Consider the following 24,709-nt stretch of genomic DNA (forward strand, 5'->3'; position numbering starts at 1 on the left):
GAGGATCCATGTTTGATAAGAGGATCCATGTTCACCCCTGAAAGAATTTTCTACCAAGGTTGTTGATGTAGAAACCAAGAAAGAAAGAAGAATAAATAAGAGAAACCTGCAACTTGCCTATTCCAATGAGCACTTTGTTTGTCTCTGGTGACCAATGAGTAAAATGTAAAGTTATGAGTTTTGTAAGAGTGTATAAAAAGCATGCAGGCTATAATAAAACAGGGTTTGAAGCCTTTTGAAAATGGAGTGTTGCTTTGTATTGTGACTGTCCCACCTATGACACAACTGGGCTCCCCATGAATCAGAGAGGATTTCAGGATTGATTTATGTGATTTAACTCTCTGCTCATTGCCTCAGTGCAGCAGAATAAAGGGGGATAACGTTGCACAGGGCAACCCATGGGCTCTGTGTCAGGAAATGGCAGATGCTGAGGTACAAATGCTTTGGGGTGGAAGCCAAGGGAGTCATGGCAAGAGAGAGGTCCCTGCTGTTGAGAAGGAATTAAGGAGAAACACCTGAATGGCTTTTGTATCACTTGAAAGATTTTAATTTTTTTAGCTTAAACTACAATAATTCTTTCAGAACAACTGTCAGCAGCTCAGGATTGCTGTGCTGTGCTGTCCTGTACAGAACAGATGCATCCAAACAGAGGATTTCCTCAAAAATGCAGTGGAAATGGGTGGCAGAGCAGAGATGGCAGTGTTTGCATCTATCACTGTTTTTCACTCTTCTGCTGTGAAGATTTCAACCATGTTTCCTCCAGACAGGTTTAGAAAGAGTTCAGCCAGCCTGCTTGGAAATGCTGATATCTGAAATGTTAAAGTGTGTGGGTGGGCAGAGCTCTCTCAGCTGCATATTCTGTAAATGAGAATTGAGAAAAGACACCTTCTTCCCTAAGACTGGAATTAAAACAAACAAACCAAGGAAATAAAAATTGGTGTAATGGGGTCATCACAAAATTGTTTTCCTTTCAGTGTAAACGGTCATGATTATTATTTAATGATGGTAATTGGAGAGCTGGTCCCCCCTCAGTATAGGCAGGAGCCCATCTGTTAACTGTGAATCATGCAAATAATGTGGCATCAACCCTTCAGAGAAGGCTTTAACTGTTTTGCAGCTCACATTCCCCATGCTCTACCCACCCTGCACTCAGCTTCGTGGCCTGGCTGGGGGGATTTGGTCACAATCCAGGAATTATCTGTTCATATTTTAAAGATTTGCCTCGTGGGTCCCTTGGCAGGAGGGAGTTGGTCAATACCTGGGTTTGTGAGCACTGGGCTCAGACCAAAATGCCATCCTGCTCAACAGGGAGCCCCAGCTTAGGGATGGCTCTGCTCAGGAATTACTGATCAGTGCTGTGGTCACAAGGGCTGCCTGGAAAGCTCAGGGGTGCCTTGGTTTTAACATGTGTGACCTTATCTGAGACCCCCCTGACACCCCCTGTGCTGTGAAAAGCACCTTTCAGGGAATCCTACATTAACCCTACAAGCTGTTCCTGCAGGCAGAAATCTGGGAGAAGCCCCCAGGGGTGCAAGGGCTCTCAGCACACAGCTCTGGTGGGCTGGAGGGGCTCTGTGGTGACAAGGTGTCCTCAGTGCCTCAGTACCAAGGGAAATGCTGTCCTCAGCCAGAGCATGGAGCTGGCAGGGGGAAAATGAGCTGGGAATACAAAATACATTTCCAGGCTCCATCCAGAATGCCCAGAGGAATGCAGAGAGCACTAAACCTGCAGATTTCACACATTTACACACCTCAGGTGTTGGTTTGATGCTGAGGCCCATGCCAGGTGTCCCCTGGGGCACTAACCCTGCCATGCAGATGGGAAGGAGAAAATTCCATGAGTGACTCAACAAAGCCTGCATTGTCCTCATGGGTGATTTGTCCATCAGGCAGGGACACAGCCTCATCTCCTGGAGGCTTTCAGTGGCCACAGCCAGGCCCAGGTGGGGTGTTCACTGTGCAGCCCTGGAGAGCTCTGGGACAAGCTGGGCTGGGAGGGTGAAAAACGAGATCCCATTTATTGTATGTGCTGGGAAATGTCCTGATGAAGGCAGCAATGATGCATCTAACTCCATGTTCCCAGAAGGCCAATTTATTACTTTATTATACAATATTGTATTAAAGAATACTCTACTAGAGAATACAGAAAGGACACTTACTGAATGTTAGAAAGACAATAATGAACACTCCTGACTCTTTCCAGAGCCCCAACACAGCTTGGCCCTGATTGGCCAAAGAGTGAAAACAACTCCCAGCAGAATGCAATGGAACAATCACCTGTGGGTAAACAACCTCCAAACACATTCCACACCAGCACAACACAGGAGAAGCAAATGAGATAAGAATTGTTTTCCTTTTCTCTGAGGCTTCTCAGCTTCCCAGGAGAACAGTCCTGGGTGAAAGGATTTTTCCAGAGGATGTGAATGCCACACCCATTCTCAGTGACTGAAGCACAGTGGCTCACTGTTATCTCTCAGGTTGTATTTTAGCAACTGGCCAGCCAAAACCAAAGGATCAGCACATCTCAAAGTTTCTCCAGACCTGCATGGAGCTCCTGCATCTGGAGTTTGTGCTGAACTCCCTTAAAAATAGGCACTGCTGCAAGAACTATCCTACTTCAGGAGAAATAATAATAATAATATTCCAGACTGTGGGCTGGAGAACACAAGATCTGTTTATTTTGCAATAAATTTGTGCCAAGGCCCACGTGATCCATGTGGGATCTTGATGGAGGGTGGCTGACATGAACTTGTGGCTTGGATCCTGCTGGAATCTGCTCCCCAAACACCCCCTGCTCCAAAGGGACCCTGTTCACTGCCAGCTGGCCCTACCTGAGCCAGCCCTCACTGACTTATCCTTCTGCAAATGGTGCTAATGCCATGCTGGGGACATGCAATGCCTTCCCCACAAGCTCACTCACAAAAATGAAGCTCAGGGCTGTTCCAGACAGAATTCGGTGCAGAACAATGCAGCCCTTCACTGACAACTGTAAATCAAATTAGAAACGTTCCTAAAAATTAGCAGCAACATCAGACAACACTGAATTTCTTCAGTCATCTGTGGGAGACTAAGTTTCTATAAATAAACTGAAGCATTGCCATGATGAAGTTCCAAACAAAGCCAAATTGTCAAAACAGCCCCAGAGCCTTTCAAAGCAAGAAAACTCTTTGAGCCTAAACTCATGAGCATTTTCAGACTCAGTGTGCTGGAGAAAAGGAGATTGTGTGGGAATGCATGGAGGGAAAGGGTGCTGCTGGAGCAGGGGGCACATGACCACTGCATTTGTGTAGCCCTTGGAGGGGGGAGGGACCAATAATTTCTCCTTTTTCATGAAAAAGAAAAGAGACAGAGAGAAGTCAGTACATTTGGCTGGGGCCTAAGCAAGGAACAAGCCTGAGGCAAATGTCTTTGCTTTCAGGGTTGCCACCCCTTGCACTGTGTGGTTTCTCCTCAAAGCTGGTGGCAGCTGGACACATTTCACAGGAACCTGAATATTTATCATATTTTAAATTCCCTCCTTTAGAGACCCCTGGTTCAAAGCCTACCAGAACATGTCTTTGTACGTGCTCTACAAGCCTGCTTGTGGTACAGAACAAAACATATTAGAACAAAAACAGATCCCAGTGTGCCAAGACAAACAGCTACCCCTTGCTTCAGCATGTCCCCAGTCACTGCAGCTGCACTGAAAGGAAATTTTAAAGACCCAAATTATGCATTTACTCTGTTCATAGGATCCATAAGTTAGGGTAACACAAGAATGCCTATAGGGACACACAGATTATACTCACTAACAATCATGCAGAGATCTTGTTTGCTTCTTAAACCCAAATTTCACTCTAAGACTGGTGGGGATCGTTATGAGAAAGATGTGTAAAATGACCTGATTAAAAGCTTGAGACACAGGCCAAATGGTGCAAAGGAAAGAGTCCAACAAGCTCCCTGGGATTTTGCACCTAAATTCCCAAAGGCTGTTTAAAAATATACATTCCCTGGGGTCATAGCTCTGAGTATCTCCAAGGGAGTTTGTGCACCTTTATTCTATGTAACACAAATTTGTCACTGATTGTCCCAAAAATTTACATACTTCTCAACAATTTGGGAACTCAGCAATCATTCAGTCAAGTATTCATCAGCCTCAGCTGGTATAAATTGTGGCAGTATTTAAAATTCATCTGTCATTATTATACCCTGCTACAAAACAAACAAGAAATCCAAGTGCACCCACCCAGCAAGCAGCAGCTTGGTCCTACAAAAGGGAGAGATAATTTACTGCAAAATCAACAAAGGGGGGAAAAAAAGCTGAGCAGAGAAGCTGGATGGCATGGACAGGGAGAGAGCCTTTCATTTCAGCACTGCTCATTAGCATTACAGAGCAAGCAAGGATGCAAGGTTTCAACATATCTGTCTCTTCTGGGTCTCATAAATTCAACCAGCAACATAATTCCTGCTTAAACAGAGCTCTCACTTCTTTCTTCTTAAATACAAGGATGTGTACCAAGGGTTTGGAGGTGGTTTGTTGGTAAAGCAGCAATTGTAGCAATTCCAGGGGAAAAATACACAATCTTCCTTCTGCTTTACCACTGCACTTTCATTCCTATGTGCCTAGCAGGGAATGGTGGCATAGACTGCAATTTTGGGGACAGCACTTGATATTGCAACAAAGGAAATATGAACTAAAATCAGCAGTCAAAGCTGCCTTTTATGTCTTAGTTTACAGAGTTCATCCCTGCACAGAAGCATGGAGGAATTGGGCTTTCTTTTAAGGGACTATGTTTTATTTATCTAAAGAGTGCTGCATTGTAATAATACACTGTGCTTGTGAGCTCCAGAGACTGAAGAGCCTTTGGAGAGATGGATTTATAATGCATCCCAGGAGGATGAAAGAGCTGTGCAGCTCTGGCTTTCATTACCCTTTGGCCCCTCTGCTCAGGCTGTGGCCATGGGGAACCAGAGAGGGAAAGCTATTCTAGGAGACAGTTTGGAGATTAAATGTCTCTATTTTGTCATACAGAAAGCTGCAGAGACAGAGAATTAACAGGTCTTCCCAAAACCCCTGTGCAGGACCTACTTTTCAGAGGGGAAGCTCATTTCCAGTGCCCAAACACAGGCCATGAACAACAACTGGGAATTTCCACACGCCCAGAGGTCAGAGTGGGGCTGTGGGTGAGGTTCACCCCATGAAGGTGTCTCCAGCCCTTGCTGGGGCACAGGGACACGGGCACATGAAATACAGCTGCCCAAGCTGAGTGCTCAGAGCTGCAAACTGCATCTCCTGTGCTGGGGACACCTTGGGGACAGCTGCAGTGCATCCCAAAGTGGCATCTGTCACAGAACATCCCCGCTCTGTCAGCCTGGGAAGGTGAGGAAATGCAGGTTGGGAGGTGTGGCAGTGAGAGGGATCCATGTGCTTTGGGTTCTCACCCAGCCCTGGCTCCTCCTGCCTCATTTCTCTGTCTGTACATTTCTGTTTGTGCTTCACACATTCGTAAACTGGCAAAAATCATTTTTGCCCACAGCACTGCAGGGTTGGGGTTATGCTTATTCTTGCAATTCCAAACTACTCAGGGGGGGCAGGACCTGTAAACTCAACACAGCCCTTCCCAAACCACCAACCAGCAGGCACAGGGACAAAAATGCACCCAAAGCTGCACGGCCAAAGAGCAACGCTTGGGGACTGTCCTGAGGGCTGGAAGGTGACCCTTGTCCGTGCTCCAGACAGGATGCATAGAATGGGCTCTCCTCCCCCTGCAGGGTCGAAGAATGTGGTGTTAAAGTTACGGTCTGTGAGGAGTATTGCGATTCCTGTGGTAAGGACTGGAAGGGACAGAAGTAGGAGTTAGGACTGATCAGATTAATAGGGGGGTTAGGAGCCCTCACCAGGAGGCACAAAACAAACAAAAAAACCCCAAACTTTGAACGTCCCAGAAAATGAGAGGAACGGCTAAGCTGCCCTCCAGGGTGATGTCTCACTCCTCAACCAGCGGGCAGCGCAGCCTTGCGAGCACGAAAGGGTTAAACCGAGAGAGAAAGAGTTAAACGGAGAGAGAAAGGGTTAAAGAGAGGGAGAAAGAGTTAAAGCGAGGGAGAAAGGGTTAAACCGAGAGAGAAGGAGTTAAAGCGAGCCTCGCACAAACTTTGCAGCGAGCTGAGCTCAGAGCGTCCCTCCCTTCGCTCGGAGCCGGAGCTCGGCTCATCCCCTCCTGGTGCTGCCGAGGGAAGGAGGGAGGGAGGGAGGCTCTGTTTGCCTCCATCCCACAGCAGCTCAGCCAGAGCAGCTCCTCGGCCCTTGCCCTGCCCCTGCAGAGACCAAGAGGTGCCCTCCTTCATCAGCCGTGCCCTCCTTCATCAGCCTTGCCCTCCTTCATCAGCCGCGCCCATCACCAGCAGTGCCCTCCATCCATCAGCAGAGCCACCCTGCCCTGGTGCCATCCCAGGACCAGGATTTCAGAGCCACCCCTGCCTCGGAGATCCAGAGCAGAGGAGGAAAAGTGCGCTGGGCTGCAGGGCACGGTCCTGGCTCCAGGACAGCAGAGCCTTCTGCACAGATCCCACCGAGGAGATGCTCCCGGGGACACCAGCAGCGAGCTCCTGGTGTGGAGCAGGGACTCTGGAGCCTCGTCCCAGCCCTGCTGCCGGCTCTGAAAGGTAACTGTGCTTTATTCTCTTCTCTCCCTGTGCACCAGCACGGCCAGCACCCTCACACGTGTTCAGCATGAGAACAAAATATCTCCTCTGCCTCTAGAAGAGGAGACACAATCACCCCCCTGCCTCTCTTGTCCCCTCCAGACCCTCCCTGGATCTGAGGGAGAAAATGCAAGCCATGGATGGAATTGATAGTTTTGATGGGGGTTTTTGGTGTTTATCAGTGCTGATATTTTTCTGTAAAGGTGACCTGGACAGAACACACCTGGTGCTGTGTGTTCAACCCCAAACCATCCTGTACTTGCCAGCCAGTTGGGTGCACTCGAAGAAGCTACACAAGGAATTGTTCTATTTTGTCCCACTTACCTGTTTGTTGGAGCCAGAGTGGGAGGAGAGGCCAAGGGGAGCTCAGGAAAGTTGCCTGCACTTGCAGAGGTGCTGTGCTGGCAAGGGGTGCTCACACTGAGCACGGGAGTAGAAGGAAGCAGGTGGGCAAGACAAAAACATTTACTGCAGCTGCAGGATCAGTTTGTACTGCCTGTGTGCAGAGTTTGGGGAAAATCTTTCTTTCTGCTCCCCTGTGAGCTCCAAAGGTGCAGAGTAGAGCAATGCAGGCTTCATAAACGCTCCCCAGAGCTGAAGCTCCCCACACCCTGAGAGCTGCAGTGGGAGGCTGCTAATGTCAGTGCCCATGAAGTTTTGGCTGATGAATTTCCTGGCTCAGAGACACACTGTGGGAAAAAACCCTTCTCCTGTTGTGTATGAAGGCTTCTATTTTCACTGCAGATTTTTATTAAATGAAATGTGTTGGGTTTGGGTTTTTTTAATTCCTGATTAAAGAAAGCCACAAACTGATAAAAAAATCCCAAGTGTCTGCTTGGAATCAGTCTGCACCCACGGAGCACCAGTGATTGCTCAGAATTGGAGCATTGTTCAGCCAGAGAATGACTGAATCTTGGAAACTGAGATCACAGGGAATGCTCCTGTGTCCATGAACTTGAGGGCTCCTCGTGGTAACCAGTGAGGTTCTGCCTCCTCTAATCTGAGTCATACACAGCTATAGTCTGACCAGCTTTACACACAGAATTATTGTCTACCACTTATTTTCACATCATATTGGTCTCTACAGTCATTCAGCTTCTCTTCCTTAAAGGGAAGTGTACAAAATCTGAATCTAATGGTATCCAAAGAGATGTGCTCAATGGGATAATTGGTAGATTGAAAAGCAAAAAATCTTTGGGGTTGCCTGGAGCTATTGAATTATTTCTGGCTCATTTCTGGAGAAGATGCAGTTAATGTTGCAGCTTTCAATAGTCTGAATAGTTGATTGCTCCTGACAAATCTATAGTTGAGCCTAAAAAACCCCAAACAGTGCCAGCTCCCCATTGCTAATACTTCTTACTATTAATCTGCTCATTTTTTCAATAAATACCCAGCTGAGCTTTACTAATTCAGCATCTTGGTTTGTAGTTAATTATTGAACTTCAGACTAATGTCCTTAGCATTCTGCAGTCTAATTTTATGAAGGATATAAAGCCATTAGGCTGTCTGCTCGTTAAGGAGAGAAACCAGTTCTGGCTTTTTCTCTCAGCAGCAGAGCAGATGGGATGGGCAAAGACATGGCTCTGTGCTTTAACTCACACAAGTGTCAGATTCCAGGCTGCTTGCACTTCATTATCAGCACAGAAATCATATTGTAAGAACAGAATTTAATACAGTTACCTTCACACCCTCTATTTCCCACCTGCTGTGTTACATGAGAATATTCTTCACGGGAGAAGAATTTCCATTTATAGATTCCAAGTGTGAAAATCACGGTTATTGCCCTGTAACTGAGAGCAAAAGGGCCTGGCTGCCCTGCCCAAACCTCTGCATCAGCACCAAGGCCTCTGCCAGAGTAACTGGCTCCAGAGGGGCTGGGCCAGCCCCTGGAAGAATACTGAGCCCAAATGCTTTGGTCCTGAAGAAGGAGCTGGGAGGCAAAGTGTGTCCAAGCCCCCAGGTCCCTTCTCCAAAACTCAGCAAATCAGATATTTCCTCATCCCATGAGCCAAAGCAGGTTTTTCTTGCTTGTAGTGAAAGTTTGAGTCCCTTGAAAGTCAAAATGTTTTGCAGCAATTTGTCATTTAAGTGAAATGTGTCAGAGCTTTTATCATATTGACCTAATGTTTCATTTATTCTGATTATCATAGTATATTACCATGTTAATATTACTCTATTTACATCTCATGTAGGTTTATAGGCAGTGGACATTATAAATCATTGCATCAGTTTGTTCAGTGCTTCCATTTTTGTTTCAGCTAAAACCAAAATTCTGGTCTTATCAGAGCAGAACATTATGCTTTTGAGTGCACCATTTACAGTGAAATTTCAGATTTTTCATTTCTGTTTCCAGCTGGAAGAACTGAAACTGCAAAAATATTAAGATTCCCCCAATTTCTAGTAAGTTGTGCTGCCAGGAGGAGAGGGAAGTGTCCCATCCTGCAGCAGAGTTGCTCCAGGGGGACAGGGAGGGCTCTGGACAGCTGCCAGCTGCACCCAGCATCAGAAAAAGAGGGTGCTGATACACAGTAAGTGAGACACATGGTGAAAAACACTGATTGGATTCATATCTCCCCTTCCTTTCTGACATCTGGTTGCACAGCTTGGGGGGCCTTCTTGTACCCTTAAAATGTGTTACCAGAGAGGACATAACAATTAGATTTGCACTGTGTTTTTCTAAAGTTAAATACTCAGTGCTTCTCCTCATCTCAGAGTGTCTCCCAGGAGCATGACAGGGGTTTTCTTATCTATTTGCTCTAAAGATACCACATCCAGGCTAGGCTATTTTGGTACCTGGTGTCATTTCTCTCTCTCACACTTTTTTCCTTTTAGAAATCTGACTTTTTGACCGTTCCTAATGAGAAACTCAGAACTCCAGACTCCCTAAGCCCCTGAATTAGGAGAGAAGAGATCCTTCCAGACGTTTGGCAAAGCAGAAAACAACCTTCCCCAGCTCACCCAAGGATAAACCACCTGCTGTGGGAGAGAGAAGCTGGCAGAAAGCTGATTGCTCAGTCTGTCTGGAAAAAACAACACTTGCAAAGACCAAAGCTGTGCCAACCTTCGCAGCTCAGCTTGAGAGAGGAACCAAAGCTTTCCACCATCCAAAGGAGGTGACCTAGCAAAAGGAGGCCCAAAGTATTTTTAGGATGAAATAAAAGCCAGAAGGAAGTGCAAAGCAGGAGTGTGATGCTCGTTGTCATTATGACAGCAAGGTGCAAAATGGTCTGCACAGGCCTGTCCCTCCCGGCGTGCTCAGTTGTGTGAGCAGCAGCCTCGACACCGAGGGGATGGAGCGGCTCCTGCTGAAGCCATCCTGCCATCTGTGCTGAGTTTCCTCTCCTGAACCTCCTCTGTGAGTCTGGTGAGGGGAGACAGGACATCTGAAGGTGAATACAGAAAATGGACCAAAGCTGACAGAGAGCAATGACTGAGATTTACTTCAAGTTCCGCGGAAACCTGACTGGCCGTGTCCACCTTCCAACTCTGGCTACTGAAGTAGACACAACAGCAGACAAATATTCTGGCCTCTATGTGTACGTGGGGCTGTTCCTCACCCTCCTGGCTCTCCTCCTGATCCTGCTCTTCTCCATGCTCCTGCGCCTGAAGCACGTTGTGTCCCCCATCACCTCCCCAGAGAGCACTGAGAACGTGCAGCACTTCACAGACGTGGAGATGCACAGCAGGATCCCCACCACGTAGGGAACCCCAGCAAAGAGGGCTCCGTGCTTGGGAAAGGTGGTTTTTGTGCAGCAAAGGTGGTGGACAGAAGCTCTGGTTGCCTGTTGAGCCCCACAAGTTCTTGCAAAGCCTCAGCAGCATCTGGAGGGTGTTGCTGGCTGTTGGCACCACGGGCAGCATGTCTGCAGCAGCCTCCATAAAATGGACACCACAGAAACCTGCTGCTGCAAGGAAAGGCTCACACCCCTCTAAAAACCTTGCAGAAGATGGGAAAAGCCACATTAATGACAGCCAAAACCCCAGAGAAATATAGCAGAATGTGTCCTGGAGCCTGTGTTTGCTGACACCTCTCTCTGAACCAGCAAAGCTGAAGTGGTGTAAGTGGGAAGAGCCCACAGGGCACACACAGGAATTGTCGGTGGTTTGAAAATTCTCAGGCATTTCTCCCATTCAAGAAGGAAAGCATTAAATTGTTCTCTTTCACTTGAATGGATGTCTGCAGCAGCCTCCATAAAATGGACATCACAGAAACCTGCTGCTGCAAGGAAAGGCTCACACCCCTCTAAAAACCTTGCAGAAGATAGGAAAAGCCACATTAATGACAGCCAAAAACCCAGAGAAACATAGCAGAATGTGTCCTGGAGCCTGTGTTTGCTGACCTCTCTCTCTGAACCAACAAAGCTGAAGTGGTGTAAGTGGGAAGAGCCCACAGGGCACACACAGAAATTGTGGGTGTCTTGAAAATTCTCAGGCATTTCTCCCATTCAAGAGGGAAAACATTAAATTGTTCTCTTTCACTTGAATGGTAATTAAACAATGGAGCTTCGCAAATATAGAAATGTTTCATCACCTGCTGGAACTATGTATTTCTGACATTAGAACCCATTTAGTGAATAGTTGCACACGAGATATCAAAAAGAGACAGAACTTTAAAGAGGAAAGAGAATAAAGCCAAAATTTAAGCAAGGTTTAAAATAAAAAAATAAAAAATTATTCAGAGATATCAAAAAGAGACAGAACTTTAAAGAGGAAAGAGAATAAAGCCAAAATTTAAGCAAGGTTTAAAATAAAAAGAAGCAGCAGCAGCAGGAAATGAGATTAAAAAACTTATAAGACACTCTACCTCTTCCTTAGTCCTGCTTTATATGAACTGAGCTGAATACAAACATTTTATGCTCCCATGCTCTTAGGCTCCCCAGTATCACTCAGTAATTAAAATGCAGTGTAAGTTTTGGGAGCCCAATTGACATTGCTCTCCTAACAGACCCCAGTTCATAATAACATGTTCTCTCATATCTGTATTGGGTTTTCTTCCTCAAAAGACAGATGAGTTCTTCCAAAGATTTTTCATTTGTTTTCCTCCAAAGAAAGCTGAGGAGATGCCCAGGCCTGGCACTGCAATAAGGAATAGTGGGAACAGCTTTGGACACAGACTAACAGGGAACATGCAGATGGAAAATAAACTCACTGAGCACTGAAAGATATGATTGGATTCAAATTCCTGATGGAATCTCACAGGGGAAAGAAATGTTTATTTGGATTTATGGAACAACAATCTGACCCAGCCCTATGAGTGACGTACAGAGGTAGCCTTTGCTGCTGTGGATGGAAAAGATGGAACCAAATATGGGAAAGCACTCCTGGGAGAGCCACTGCCTCTCACAGCAAAACCTTCAGTGAATTGTTTCAGCCACATCTCTAAAGGGCAGGTATTTTACACAGCTTATCCACTTTATTACAGTCCAGCTCCAGTTCAGCAATAAAATCCCCTGGATGTTTTCCACACGTACATACACTCTTATTTGCCAATTCTCCTCTCTCCAAGGGCTTGGAAAGTGTGAAGTCCTCACAGAAACCCAGTGCAAAATTAGAGAAGACGCTGTCACATGGGCCTGTGATAGTAGCATGAAATTTTTCTTCAAATGCTCTGTGTACAACAGGTTTTTTTGCTTCCCTTTGAAGGTCTGGGTGAGCTGTTTGGACTGGGAATATCTGGACTTTTACAGATGGTTGGGGAGGAAGCAGAATGACAGGTAAAATCCCCCCTGGATACACTGGATCTGTGGGCAGGATTAGTGCAACTTCTCACTGATGTATTGAGTACAAAACCATTTAAACATTGCTTCCTTATGCTGAATAATTCCTTTTTACTTCATTAACCCCTGTGAATCAGAATCCCAGAATGGTTTGGGTTAGAAAGGACCTTAAAGATCACCTTGTTCCACCCCCTGCCATAGGCAGGGACACCTTCCACTATCCCAGGCTGCTCCAAGCCCTGTCCAGCCTTGCTTGGGACAGTGAACCAGAACAGTGATTTTGTGAGGGAACACAGCAAAACATTCACTCTCAGCAGTGTCTCTCCATGCCATGCTTGGCTGTGTTTCCCTGGAAAAATGGCAGGATGCAGGTTATCCTCTATGGGGACAACACCAGGCAGGATCACACAGCATCTGAAGGTTGGCTCCTCGACTCTCAGTACTGCACAAGAGCCAAATTTTTTTGGTGATGATTAGGATATTAATCCAACTAAGACAGATGGCTACTGAGTTAGACAATGACATTTAAAATTAACAAAAATCCATGCTGCTCAAATTGGTTTGGTATGTGTCACTCATTGGGCCATCATGAGGCAGCTCAGCCCAGGCTCAGCATCTGACTTACCCTGGAAAAGTTCTCCATTCAAAAGCTACCACTTACCTGTTCTAACTTACTAAATCAGCAACCAAACCACATTAGCTTCCCAGCACAGCTATCTGCAGAAAAGCCTTGTATCCAAGAGTCTGCAGGACAGGCTCAGGTTTTATTGACAGACTTTTATTGATATACAATATCAGACCTAGTGATGGAAAATGACAGAATCAAATTCTGAGTGCTCTGCTCTCAGCCCAAATGGCCCCTGAAGTTCAGGTCAGGATTGAGCTTCTTTCCATCACATTAAGGAATGTTAATTCACAAGAGTCTCACAACACTTTAAAACTTATTCAGTAACTATCCTTTAAATAAATGAGTAATCTCTTTATATATCAAATGGTAAATTTGGGCAGACTGGGTATTTTTATGAAGTACTCTTATGGAAGGCTGCCCTATTTTCTCACAGGAAAATGACAAGTTTTCCTTTCCAAAGCTTGATTTCACATAAAGTCTCTGTCCCACTTGACACATCTACAGGCACTCAGGGTGCCTCATTTGTCTGCAAAATGCCAGTATATTTTAAAACTTTTCCCACTGAGAAATAGAAGAATGCCTTTCCCCTCTTTTCATTATCATCTGCAGTGTCCAGACCTGAGAGATGTGTCTGGGAAGTGAGAATGTTTGGATGTACTGCTCTGTGTTTGGTGAGTGGCCTCTAGTGGAGTTTGGCATTCTTTGGCTTTCAGAAGTGGTTACTGGAACTTTTGCACAGTTTTGGAGCATCTTTTGGAACTTTGGCTGCATCTTGGAGCACTGCAGGTCTCACAGCCATACCCTTCCCCTCCTGCAGGCTGTTCCCTTCCCACTTGTCCATGTGCTATAGAAAATGGGATTTTTTTACAAAATATAAAGAGGCACAGTGCTACCAATGCTGAGTCACTGACTGCTCTGTACGTTCCCACGTGTGGGTCTGAAGGACCAGCTCCCAAAAAGGCTCAGGAGGTGCCACTATTCCAAACCAACTGGGCAAGAAAACCCTCTACCAGTCTGTGTGAGTATCACTTGAACCAGCACAGTTTGCCCCCACCTTACTCCCATCAGACACTGGGAATAAATGGAGTATTGAGTAAATTCCTCACCTCCTCCACGCCCTGCCTGCGGGGGAGGACAGCCACCTGTTGTTGTGAGGGAGCAGAAAACAGAGCATCCCTGTCCCTGCTGGGTGGGGCTGTGAGGCCAGAGAGGGCCTCCTCTCACCAAAAAACCACCAATGCTCCCAAATCTCCCAGGGTCCTCAGCCTGGGAGCTGTCAGGGGTACGGTGTGACTCCCCAAACCATACAGGATTAAATATTGAGCAATCTCACCCACGTGGTTTCCATCCACAAGCATGAATTTTCTGTATTAACAGACCCTTAAGGGTGGATATGTAGAATCTGTTCCTTCTCTATGTCAGAATAAACGTAAATATTTTCATACCCTGCTGTATTTGCAGGGTCCCCCGTGGCAGGGAGGAATGATGCATCTGACTCCATGTTCTCAGAAGGCTAATTTATTATTTTATGATACTATATTATATTATATTAAAGAATACTATACTAAAGAGTACAGAAAGGACACTTCCAGAATGCTAAAAAGATTATAATGAAAACTCATGACTGCAGAGTCTTGACACAGCTTGGCCCTGATTAGCCAATGAGTCAAAATAACTCACATGAAACCAATGAAACAATCACCTGTGGGTAAACAATCTCCAAACACATTCCAAAGGAGCAAAAAACAGAAGTAAATGAGATAAGAATTGTTTTCCTTTTTTTCTGAGGTTTCTCAACTTCCCAAGAGAAAAATCCTGGGCAAAGGGATTTTTCCAGAGAATGTGAATGCCACAATACCCTCTCAGAGCTGCAGAGAAAAACTTGATTTTGCAAACAACATAACTCAGCAGAGGATCAACCCTGATCCTTGATCCTTCCCAAAGGACCATTTTTAGATTTTACTTGAAAAAGAAATAAAAAATGTTAAAAATCCAAAAATCTATTTAACTGACAACATTAATGGAAACTTAGATGTATGACTTATCCTCCCTAGGAATTGATATTTCCCAACATATCCTTACCCTGCAGCCACTGATGAGGCAACTGCTTAGGAGGGAAGTACAGACAGACAGCTCCAGCTTTAGGGCAGGCTGGAGAGCAGGAGACATGCAGACAACTCCTCTGTGGCAATGCCACAAATCTGCTTTTTCCACAGGTTGGGCAGTAAGGGAAGTGAAATCGTGGATTGGCTCCACTTTTTTCCAAAGAAGAGGCATCTTTGTGTTGTGTCTACAATTCAGCTTAATTCTGGTATGGAAAGAAAGTTTGTTCACAGTCTATTCAGGTGCCCTGCAAAAAATGGGCAATGACATTCATGACTACAATTCAGATGCAGATAGATCTGGAAAGGGGAAATCCCAAACAATTGGTGCATGAGCTGTAGACTCAAATGTTGACATTTTGGTAGGAAAATAAAGCTGGAGATGGTGAAGTTTGCTTGATCTTTGCAGTGGGCTCAAAAAAAGGCTACACGGAATGTTAAGGAAAAAAGACAAATACTTGTGGATTGGGGAAAGTATTTTCAGTTAATGGTTCCTGACACAGATTTCACATTTGTTCACAAAAAGGAACTGCATGTTATGCATTCCATCTGCCAAAACCTTACCCCATAAAGCCCTCTCAGATCTCCACCTTCCTCAGGCTTTTCCAGAAGGTTGTGGAGTTCCAGCAAGGGTAAGAGCAGTCTTCAACTCCCTGTGTTCATTCTGGGGGCACAGATATCAAAATAAAGCCTAAAAACCCACAATGATCATTTGGTTTCTTGTACACTTGCTCTCCAGAATGTGACATATGAACATTTCCTCCTCAGTCCTTTCATTATCAAGAATTGTTAAATTGTCATCTAAGATGACTGATGTTAAGAGTGAAAAAATAAACTGGATTTGAATTTTGATGGATTGGATTTTTCAAAGGTACTTAGAATAATTCTTCAGCTGAAGGCAAAAAGAATTTGCCCAGCTGTAGTCAAAGCTAAGTTGTGAAAGCAGATCTGGCTGCAAGAGGGAAAGGTCTGTGCAACTCATATGTAATTAATAAATAACCCACTCCTTATACTCCCACCTGCATTTCATGGCTATGTAAACTTGTCAAACAAATGATGAATAATTCAAAATACCTTCTCATCCCTCCCTTCTCCTCTAGATTTATTAACCCATTTTCAAAGTATAATTTGATCAAGCTAATAGCCACAGACTTCCTAAGCTGAGTCTCTCTGCATTAATTCTCTCTGCATGGCCATAGTCCTACTCCCACAGTACCATCTAATAAAAATCAATTACAAAACAACAAAAGGCACCTGAAAGCCAAATGAGAGCTCAGCAACATTCTTTGATGCTTGAAGTCTGTTCTTCTCTGCAAGCAATAAATTTATCTTATTTAAACTGGGCTGTTGTCCTGAAGCCAGTTCCTCTATAAGTCCTCAAACCCTTAGCTACTGGGTGAAATTTATTTATGCAGTTTTGTTAAAAACAAAAACAACAAAAACCACCAAAAACCCCAAACCAAATCAAAACAAACAAACAAACAAAAAAAAACAAAAACTCACACACAAAAACAAAACACAAAAAAACCTAAAACAAAATAAGAAAACCAAAAGAGACCCAAACCACATCCTACCAACAATGCTGAAGGATCAAGTAGGACCTGTCTGGGATATTTCTGTGTGATATTTTGCTCACATGTGTGTGCAAACAACAGGCAGAGAAGCTCCTCCTTGCAGTGCAGGGGAGATTTGGAAGCAAACTGGCCCTGGGCTGCCCTTTGAACTGTGTGGGCAAGCAAGTGCTGCACTGGGAAACTCTACAGGACAACACAGAGCCATGAGCTGGATTTGAGTGTACCACAGGCTTTGGCATCCTCCAGCTTCCCACTCTTCTTCCCATACCAGAATTCTGTCTCACTCACAAGTGAGTGTTTCCAGTTTACTCCTTATGCCTTAGCAACCCTAATTCAAATTAGTGCATGCTCCCAGCAGTTACATGCAGCACTTTTTGTCATGTTAGTCCATAATCTTTGGGTGACAAGGACCTGTCCAAGTTGCTGTGGCATGAGCAGCACATAATGCCCCAGGAAGCTCAGGTCTGGGCTGGGGTGAGGTTGATTCAATGGACTCAGTGGCAAATCTTACAGCTTGTCACTGCAGGATCAAACTGACGTGGGCTTGTGTTGTTCACAAATTTTTCCTGCTTTCACACCCTGGGAAAGCTCCCAACAGCCCTTTCAGCACTGACTCTGTCAGGATGGGAACACCACGCCAGTTTGCGCTTCATGTTGGCACCTAGAGCGGAAGAAATGTGACAACTTCTTCTTCTTCTTCTTTCTTCTTGTTCTTCTTGTTCTTCTTCTTGTTCTTGTTCTTCTTGTTCTTGTTCTTCTTCTTCTTCTTTCTTCTTCTTCTTCTTTCTTCTTCTTTCTTCTTCTTCTTCTTCTTCTTTCTTCTTCTTTCTTCTTCTTCTTCTTCTTCTTTCTTCTTCTTTCTTCTTCTTTCTTCTTCTTCTTCTTCTTCTTTCTTCTTCTTTCTTCTTCTTCTTCTTCTTCTTCTTCTTTCTTCTTCTTCTTTCTTCTTCTTCTTCTTCTTCTTTCTTCTTCTTTCTTCTTCTTCTTTCTTCTTCTTCTTCTTCTTTCTTCTTCTTTCTTCTTCTTCTTCTTCTTCTTCTTCTTCTTCTTCTTCTTCTTCTTCTTCTTCTTCTTCTTCTTTTCTTCTCCTCCTTGTTTGTGTCCAACAAAACAGAGGAAAGCAGGAAGCACCCTGAATGCACCTGGTTTGGGCTAATGCTGGCCTGAATTCCCAAGCTGTTTATTGTTTCAGAGCATGACCAGCACTGAAGGGATGGGTAACAGATAACCACAGCACAGCAGTATTCTCCACATGCACTTCTGCAAGCTTCTCAGGAAGAAAGAAACCGCTGGGATCAGAGTGCTGAGGCTGCTTTTCCTTTGTTTGACTTTTGCTGGTAAGTATCCATCAATTTACTGGAGATACATCATCGTTCTGCTGACCTGCTTCCCTCCACTCACACTGCTCAGATGAATAATAATTTGCTGCAAAGCAATTTAGAAAATAAATGCTGACAGGCTGAGTGTATACTTAGCCTAGGTGAGATTTTGTTCTATTTCTCCTTTTTAAATTAATTTTGCTAGCTTAGAATTCTAAAAAGGTCTCCAAAAGGAAACTGCTTTTGTGGAAATTCAGTGCTGTCACTACAGGACACGAAACAACACAATGCTCACACACTGCTGTTTTTAAGGTGAAAAAAGGGAAGTTTATTTTCTGACTTAAACATTTATAGATTTCTAAAAGTGACAGTGGATTGGAGGGTGAAAGTGCTACCTCTCCAATGACACTGGACAAACTAACAGCTTATTAAATTTCTCTTTTTTTATAAAAGAATGCAAAACAATAAGTTATTTACAGAAAGCGTGTGAGAAAGTTTGTTACAAGAATGGAAACATCAGAAAGTTTAGAAAATCTTAAAAAATTAGAGTAACACAGTGCCTTCAAGGTCCATGCTGGACAACAGCAATTACAAAGAGATTGGGAAAAGTTTATCACACTTTGAGTTGTGGGGTGTCTTGAAGGCCTTTCTCTAGAAAGCTGTTTCCATATCCATGAGCAAGTCACAGTTCAGACATAAAGCTTGTAGACAACACCTTTGCATTTGCTGTCACTTCTGCCACTTAAAAGCTCAGATAAGTCTTTCCATCTTATGAATACTGATTAGTTCAGCATTGTTGCCTCTTTTTTTTTTTTTTTTAATCCTCCTGAGGAAACTTGAGAACACAAGAATTATTCACACCTCGAGAGCAGGGGACAGAGCAAGATATTAATCATGAAAACTTTAGGTCAGAGTGTCCAGTTCATGCAGGCACACAAGTACCCATGACACAGAGAATATTAATCCATAGAGGAGGTGTGCAAGGCCAAGGAAGCTCTGTTGTGGGTGGATGTGTGACTGTATCTTTCTCCTACTGTTTTATTCATGGTCCAGCTGAATCCAAACACAGCAGCCACACAGCAAATCACAGGAAGGAATCACAGCAGAGTGCCAGTGATGTTCATAGAAAGTAAAAATACATGTTAGGATGCATCAGACAAAAAGCCCAGTGACTTCTCACTTCAGAGCAATGTGCCCTCCCTCTCAGCAGGCAGCAGAAGCTGAGAAACCAGAAACAGCCAAAGCAAATGCAGGAGTCCAAGCTGCACTGCCAGCCCAGGACTTGGGAATGCAGACAGACCATGAGGCTGCTTTCTCTAGCTATGCCCTGCTCTGAAAACCTTTTGGGACAAGCATCTCCTTCCACTGAGGTCAGCTTCAGGAACTGCTGCTTGGCTGTGCCCAGTGTGCCCCATTCCATCTGCTGCTCCTTGGCACATCCCTGTGACAACCACTCCCAGAAGGACACAGGAAACTGAGAGCAAGGAATTATCTAGATAAAATCTTGAATATAATTTAAAGATAAAATAAGGAGAAAACAACCAGCTCTCTCTGCACTGCTCCTACATGGTTTGAGTTCAGCATTATTGAAGCAGGAAGATCTGAGAGTTGCAAGGTTTTGTCTTTCTGGGTGTATAAATTCTCTCAATGGTTTCCTTGAAGGAAAGACAAATGGGACAAACATCCCTACAACCAGGAAGCCTGAGAGCTGTTGTCACTGCCCCACATGATTAGATCCAGCTGTACCAGGTTTTCACATCCCAAGGTATCATCTTTCAGCAGTAATCATTTGGTTTGGGTTTTTTTAGCAGACCAATCTGTAAATAAATGCAGTCTTGCTCTGGGGAAGGCTGCTTCATCTTTCTTGTAAGTGAGTCTGAAAGATCTTTCATTCAGTGTTATGAAGTATGAACATATATTGCTTTCTATTGAAGGAAAATAAGAGTTTGGATTCAATTTCACCAGACAGCTGGGGAAGGCAATTTCAATATTAAACATTGCCTCTTTATTTAATACTGCTGGTTTTAAACTCATAAGAGAACATCAGGCAAAATAAAATATGTGTATGTGGAGTTTTCATCCCCGAGTGACCACAGCCTAATCTTTGCCATTTTCATCCTCCACTGTGCCAAAGAAGCCTTGCAGCTCTTCTCTCTGCTGACTTTTTTGTCCCTCAGCAGAGCTTTGCAGCTTAGTGAACCATCTCAGATCTGCAGAAATCCAGTCAAATCAATGCTGGAAACTGGGCTGAAGAACAGAGCTGTGAGTGAGGAAATCAGAGTTTTTCCCTTCTTGACCACAGGCAAGCCATTCTGGGATGTAACATGCCTGGTGACAGAACCACTGGTCTCATTGTCTCAGAATTTCTTAGTGGTGTAGAACATGTTTTCAGCCATTTTCTTCCCAAATTTCTCTAATCCAACAATATTCCTTGGTTGTATGTCAATAAATCCATCAGCAATCAATTGACAGTAACATTTTATATATCAGTCACTTTATTTAATACAAGCCTAGGTAAAGTATGAGAGGAGTTTATACAAACTATTACACATTCCTTCTTTGTCCCTAGGCTAGAGGCTAGTCCTTCATGTTTTTCTGGGTTTGTTTTGTTTTGTTTTGTTTTGTTTTTTTGGGTTTTTTTGTTTGTTTGTTTGGTTGGTTGGTTTTGGGTTTTTGTTGTTTTGGGTTTTTTTCCTGTGGCTGGCATAGGCTCTCTTTATCTATTGCAAAATTCATTGTAATTGGAGTTCTTTAAGATTTTTAGCATTTCTAAGGGGAATTAGTTCTTTACAGAGGAAGGGTTTCTCCATTGTGGGATTCATACCATAATTAGACAAAATGATGGGCTAAGTCCCAGTGGAAAAAATGCACTGTAATTGGTGTTCATTTTTGTTACATAAACCCATGGAGATCATGCTGGCTCCTCCTCTTGCAGCCACTTCTGAAGCACAGAGTTCAATTTAAAATTGATGTATCATTATTATCTAGAACCCACAAATATCTTCAAGACTTTCAATTGAGTCTGACTTGAACCTTCTTCCTCTGAGCAAAATAAAACTTAAGATCAGTTTAAGGCATCTGCATTACCCAATTTCAGAAGCCACAGATTACAACCAGCCAAGCTTTGCTTTGTGTTTGTTCAGGCATCCTCAAAGTCAGAACACAAACACCTGGCATGGCACAAATGATATCTGTATGTCAAAATAAGACACACAGAAGAATTTCTTCCAGCCTGCACAGCACCTGGGACAGGAAAATAGCTGATGACAACCACAGAACAAAGGAACAGATCTTATTGAGTGCAAACAAGATGTGGCCTGATTTTGTGGAAGATAAACAAAAATATTTAAATGTGTTTATTGCATCTAACAAATCATTATTGAGGATAGTTGTTATTAAGAATTAACCAAATACTTGTAAGTTGGTTTTAAATGACTGGTGAAAAATACCAGTCCCACAAAATTTTGCTATTACCTTGCTGATTTCAGAAAACAGAGGATGTTCACAATTAAGCCAAGTCACATCAACCCCAAATGTATTTTTACAGAGGAACAAACCATGCTCTGTGTACATGCAACTCCTCCAGCTAATTAGCACCTTGGGGTAGGTTGTTCATAAACAGAAAACAGTAAGGGACCACTACATCCCAGCAGTGCCTTGTGTAATACCAGTCTCAGAATCAATGAAGATTTTACCTGAATCCTCATTAAGTCACTGCCTCACAAAATAAAAAATAAAACTCCAGGTTCAGAGAAACCAAAGGGAATGATTTTGCCTATGATGACAGAAATCTAAGGCCCTGGAGGGACATGGGACACTCCTTCAGAAGACATTTCCTTTTGATCTTAGGCATGAATCATTTCTTTAATATCAAGCTCATTACCTTTGGAAAAATTAATTTATTTTACTAGTTATGCCACAAGTTATGTCAATATGTAAGTGTGGGTGCTGCCAGGCAATTCCATCCCTTTGATAAGGCACAGAAAAGTAACACCATTTGCTTCATGGCACAGGCATGGGGTCAAATTCAGCACTGTCTGACTGCTGGTGGCCCAGCAACCCACAAGGGTCCCCAGTCCAATTTCTGGTGGCCAGCTGCCCACACCCGCACTGAAACCTCAGAGCCATCACCAAAAGGATCAAACATGGACCATGCTGTGAAGTGGGAAGAATTTTTCAGCTCTAATAGTTCCACCTTCCAAGCCAGGCACATAAAGCTGAACTGTCTGTACATCTGCCATGCTTCACCCCACTTTTGAAGAGATTTAGGGCTTCAGTCTACCCTCAGCCATCAGCCCAATCTGTGATACACTTACAAATCAAAAAACAAAACCAAGGCCCTTCTTTTGGATGGATTTAACCATTAATCACCATTTTAAGATGGCACAGGAAATGTTGGCAAACAAAGACTTGTTTAATGAACACAAACAGTCAGCAGCTGAACAGCTCTTGGTTTCAGCAAGGAAAGAAGGAAAAGGAAAAGGAAAAGGAAAAGGAAAAGGAAAAGGAAAAGGAAAAGGAAAAGGAAAACTATTGTGGATGAAGTACAGGTGGCCATGCATAAGTGTGCTAAAGAGTGAAGCAAACAGGACTAATTTGAGTTCAGCAGCTTTCTCTAGAGGCAAGATAATGAAAATATTCTTGTTTTGACATTAGTGCATGCAGTAATAATGGCTCTCCCAAATGTAACACCAAGCTCTGGTTTAGATCTAAGCTAGTTCAGTCACACCTGGGATGAATCTGGTCCAATATCTCCCAGCAAGTTGTAGAATGATGATTTATTTCAAACAGCTTAATGTTATCCTGGAATTATGACACAAGAAATCCTGAAAGAAGATTCACCTAAATAGAAGATACCTAAATAAGGGGATTTATTTGTAAAGTACACATGCACACACACTCAAAACAATTTTCCAGCGTAAATATGACTTTAGAACTCTCTTACATGTCTCTCTGCATATATCTTTAGAACATTAAAAAATAAGAGCCACAATTTTTCATCTTTGTGAAATTCACTGCCTACCATTAACCTCCTGGTTTGCCTCTACATAAAACATTTCTAGCATTTCTGGTGATAAAAAGAAGGCCATAAACAGGAAATGCATGCAAAAATGTTTCTGGTATTGATTCTTCTCAGTACATGCTGTATATCATGCACACAAAAAAACTGATGGCCCAGAGCTGTTAAAGAATCTCCAAATTGAGCTCAATGGTTTTGCTGAGTATCTTGTGGCTGCTGTGATCCCTAATGTCTAATGGAAACTAGACTGCTTGTAAATAATAAACTATCATCTTGTTAGCACAAACAAACAGCAGAGAGAAATGAATCATGACTGTCACTGCTTTTAGCACCCCTGCTGCTGTTGCAAAGCAGCAGGGGACAATGCAGAGGGCACAGACCCTCTGGACAGGACTGGCTGCAAACAGGCAGCTTCAGTCCATGAAACATCACTGGATTTTCACACCTTGAGCAGATCTCTGTTGGCTGTGGCTGGGAAGTGAACTTCAAATGCTTTCACCATTTCTCTTTGGTTCTGAGAGGCAGCCTGGTAATTAAAAACAGGCTTTGCCAATGGGAAGATGCTAATGCTGTGCAGGAAAGATGGAGCAAGATGGAGCCTGCAGGCTGGGTGCCCTCACTGCAGCCAAGGCAGGCAGCCCTCTCCTGGTGTAAACACCACTGCTCACGTCTGCCCAACAGCCCTTTGCTTTTCTGGCAGAATTAGAGCAGTTTTTCATTCATTGTAGGGCATTTTCTGCAAGTCTGCATATTTCCAAAATCCATTTACTTCATCAGTGGGCTGACTTAGGAGTCCCTGGATACTTCTGGAGAACAGTTCAAACTGTCTACATAAACTGCTGCTGTCTCAAGCCAGCTTCTGGAGAACAGCAGGCAAATGGACAGAAGTGAAATTTAGTCAGAGTTCACGCTGGGTTCACCTCCTTACCTATTTTTATGCTGCATGGCAAACAGAGATATTTGTATGTACTTGCATAATTGGGACTGTCTGGGAAAAGGAATTTGGCTCACTTGGAGTTCCTTCCTAAAGATCTAAAACTGTTGGTTTACTTGAGCATAATATTCTAATTTCCTTTAAAAATGCACATCAAAAAGAATAATTGAAACATGAATTCCATCTCAGCGCTTGTAAAAATGCATGCAAGGCACCTCAGGATTTGATTATATTTGCACCAGCACAAGCTGCCCTGAGAGAACAAAGCTCAATTGATTTCAGGGAGTCTGATTTGCCTGGATGAAAATGCATTTTTAATAGATGTGATTGTCAGAGGGATTATGCAGGAATATGAAGGGGCAGGGTGCTCACCCAGTGGCTGCTGTGGAGGTGTGTGCTGGTGGCCAGCAGGCAGGAATGGTGGCCAGGGCTTTCCACAGCCAGCAAGGAGCAGGATCCCAGGGGAGCTGAGGGGACCAGTTGCCAGGAGACATCACAACACTGATGTGATGTCCTTGCAACAGACCTGACTCCCTCCTACCTCTGCACACTGGCCTGCTTTGCCACCGCTCTTCAAATGATTTTCTTTAATCTCCCAATAACCCAAACACTACTGAAAACTGACAGCTTTGAGAAATTTCATTTATTTGATACGAAGCCCATTTTCTAGTTCTTTAAGGTGAGCATTTCATTTATGACAGAAAAACTAGCAGAGGCCTTGAGCATCAGTA

At 43.8% G+C, this 24,709-nt stretch overlaps 1 protein-coding gene across 1 annotated transcript; it reads left to right on the forward strand.

Annotated features, from left to right (window-relative positions):
• The first annotated feature begins 6,082 nt into the window (after positions 1–6,082).
• On the forward strand, positions 6,083–15,981 carry SERTM2 (serine rich and transmembrane domain containing 2). The gene is made up of 2 exons (XM_071442707.1): positions 6,083–6,645; positions 9,517–15,981. The coding sequence occupies exon 2, from the start codon at positions 10,111–10,113 to the stop codon at positions 10,384–10,386; it is 276 nt and encodes a 91-aa protein (XP_071298808.1). The 5' UTR covers positions 6,083–6,645; positions 9,517–10,110; the 3' UTR covers positions 10,387–15,981.
• The last annotated feature ends 8,728 nt before the right edge of the window (positions 15,982–24,709 follow it).

Source organism: Agelaius tricolor, unplaced genomic scaffold, assembly GCF_023055355.1.
Source record: "Agelaius tricolor isolate 1412-34295 unplaced genomic scaffold, bAgeTri1.0.p SCAF_17, whole genome shotgun sequence".
NCBI classification, from domain to species: Eukaryota; Metazoa; Chordata; class Aves; order Passeriformes; family Icteridae; genus Agelaius; species Agelaius tricolor.

Coding starts and splice junctions, on each gene's coding strand:
- SERTM2 (XM_071442707.1), top strand. CDS start 10,111: ATGACTGAGATTTACTTCAAGTTCCGCGGAAACCTGACTGGCCGTGTC.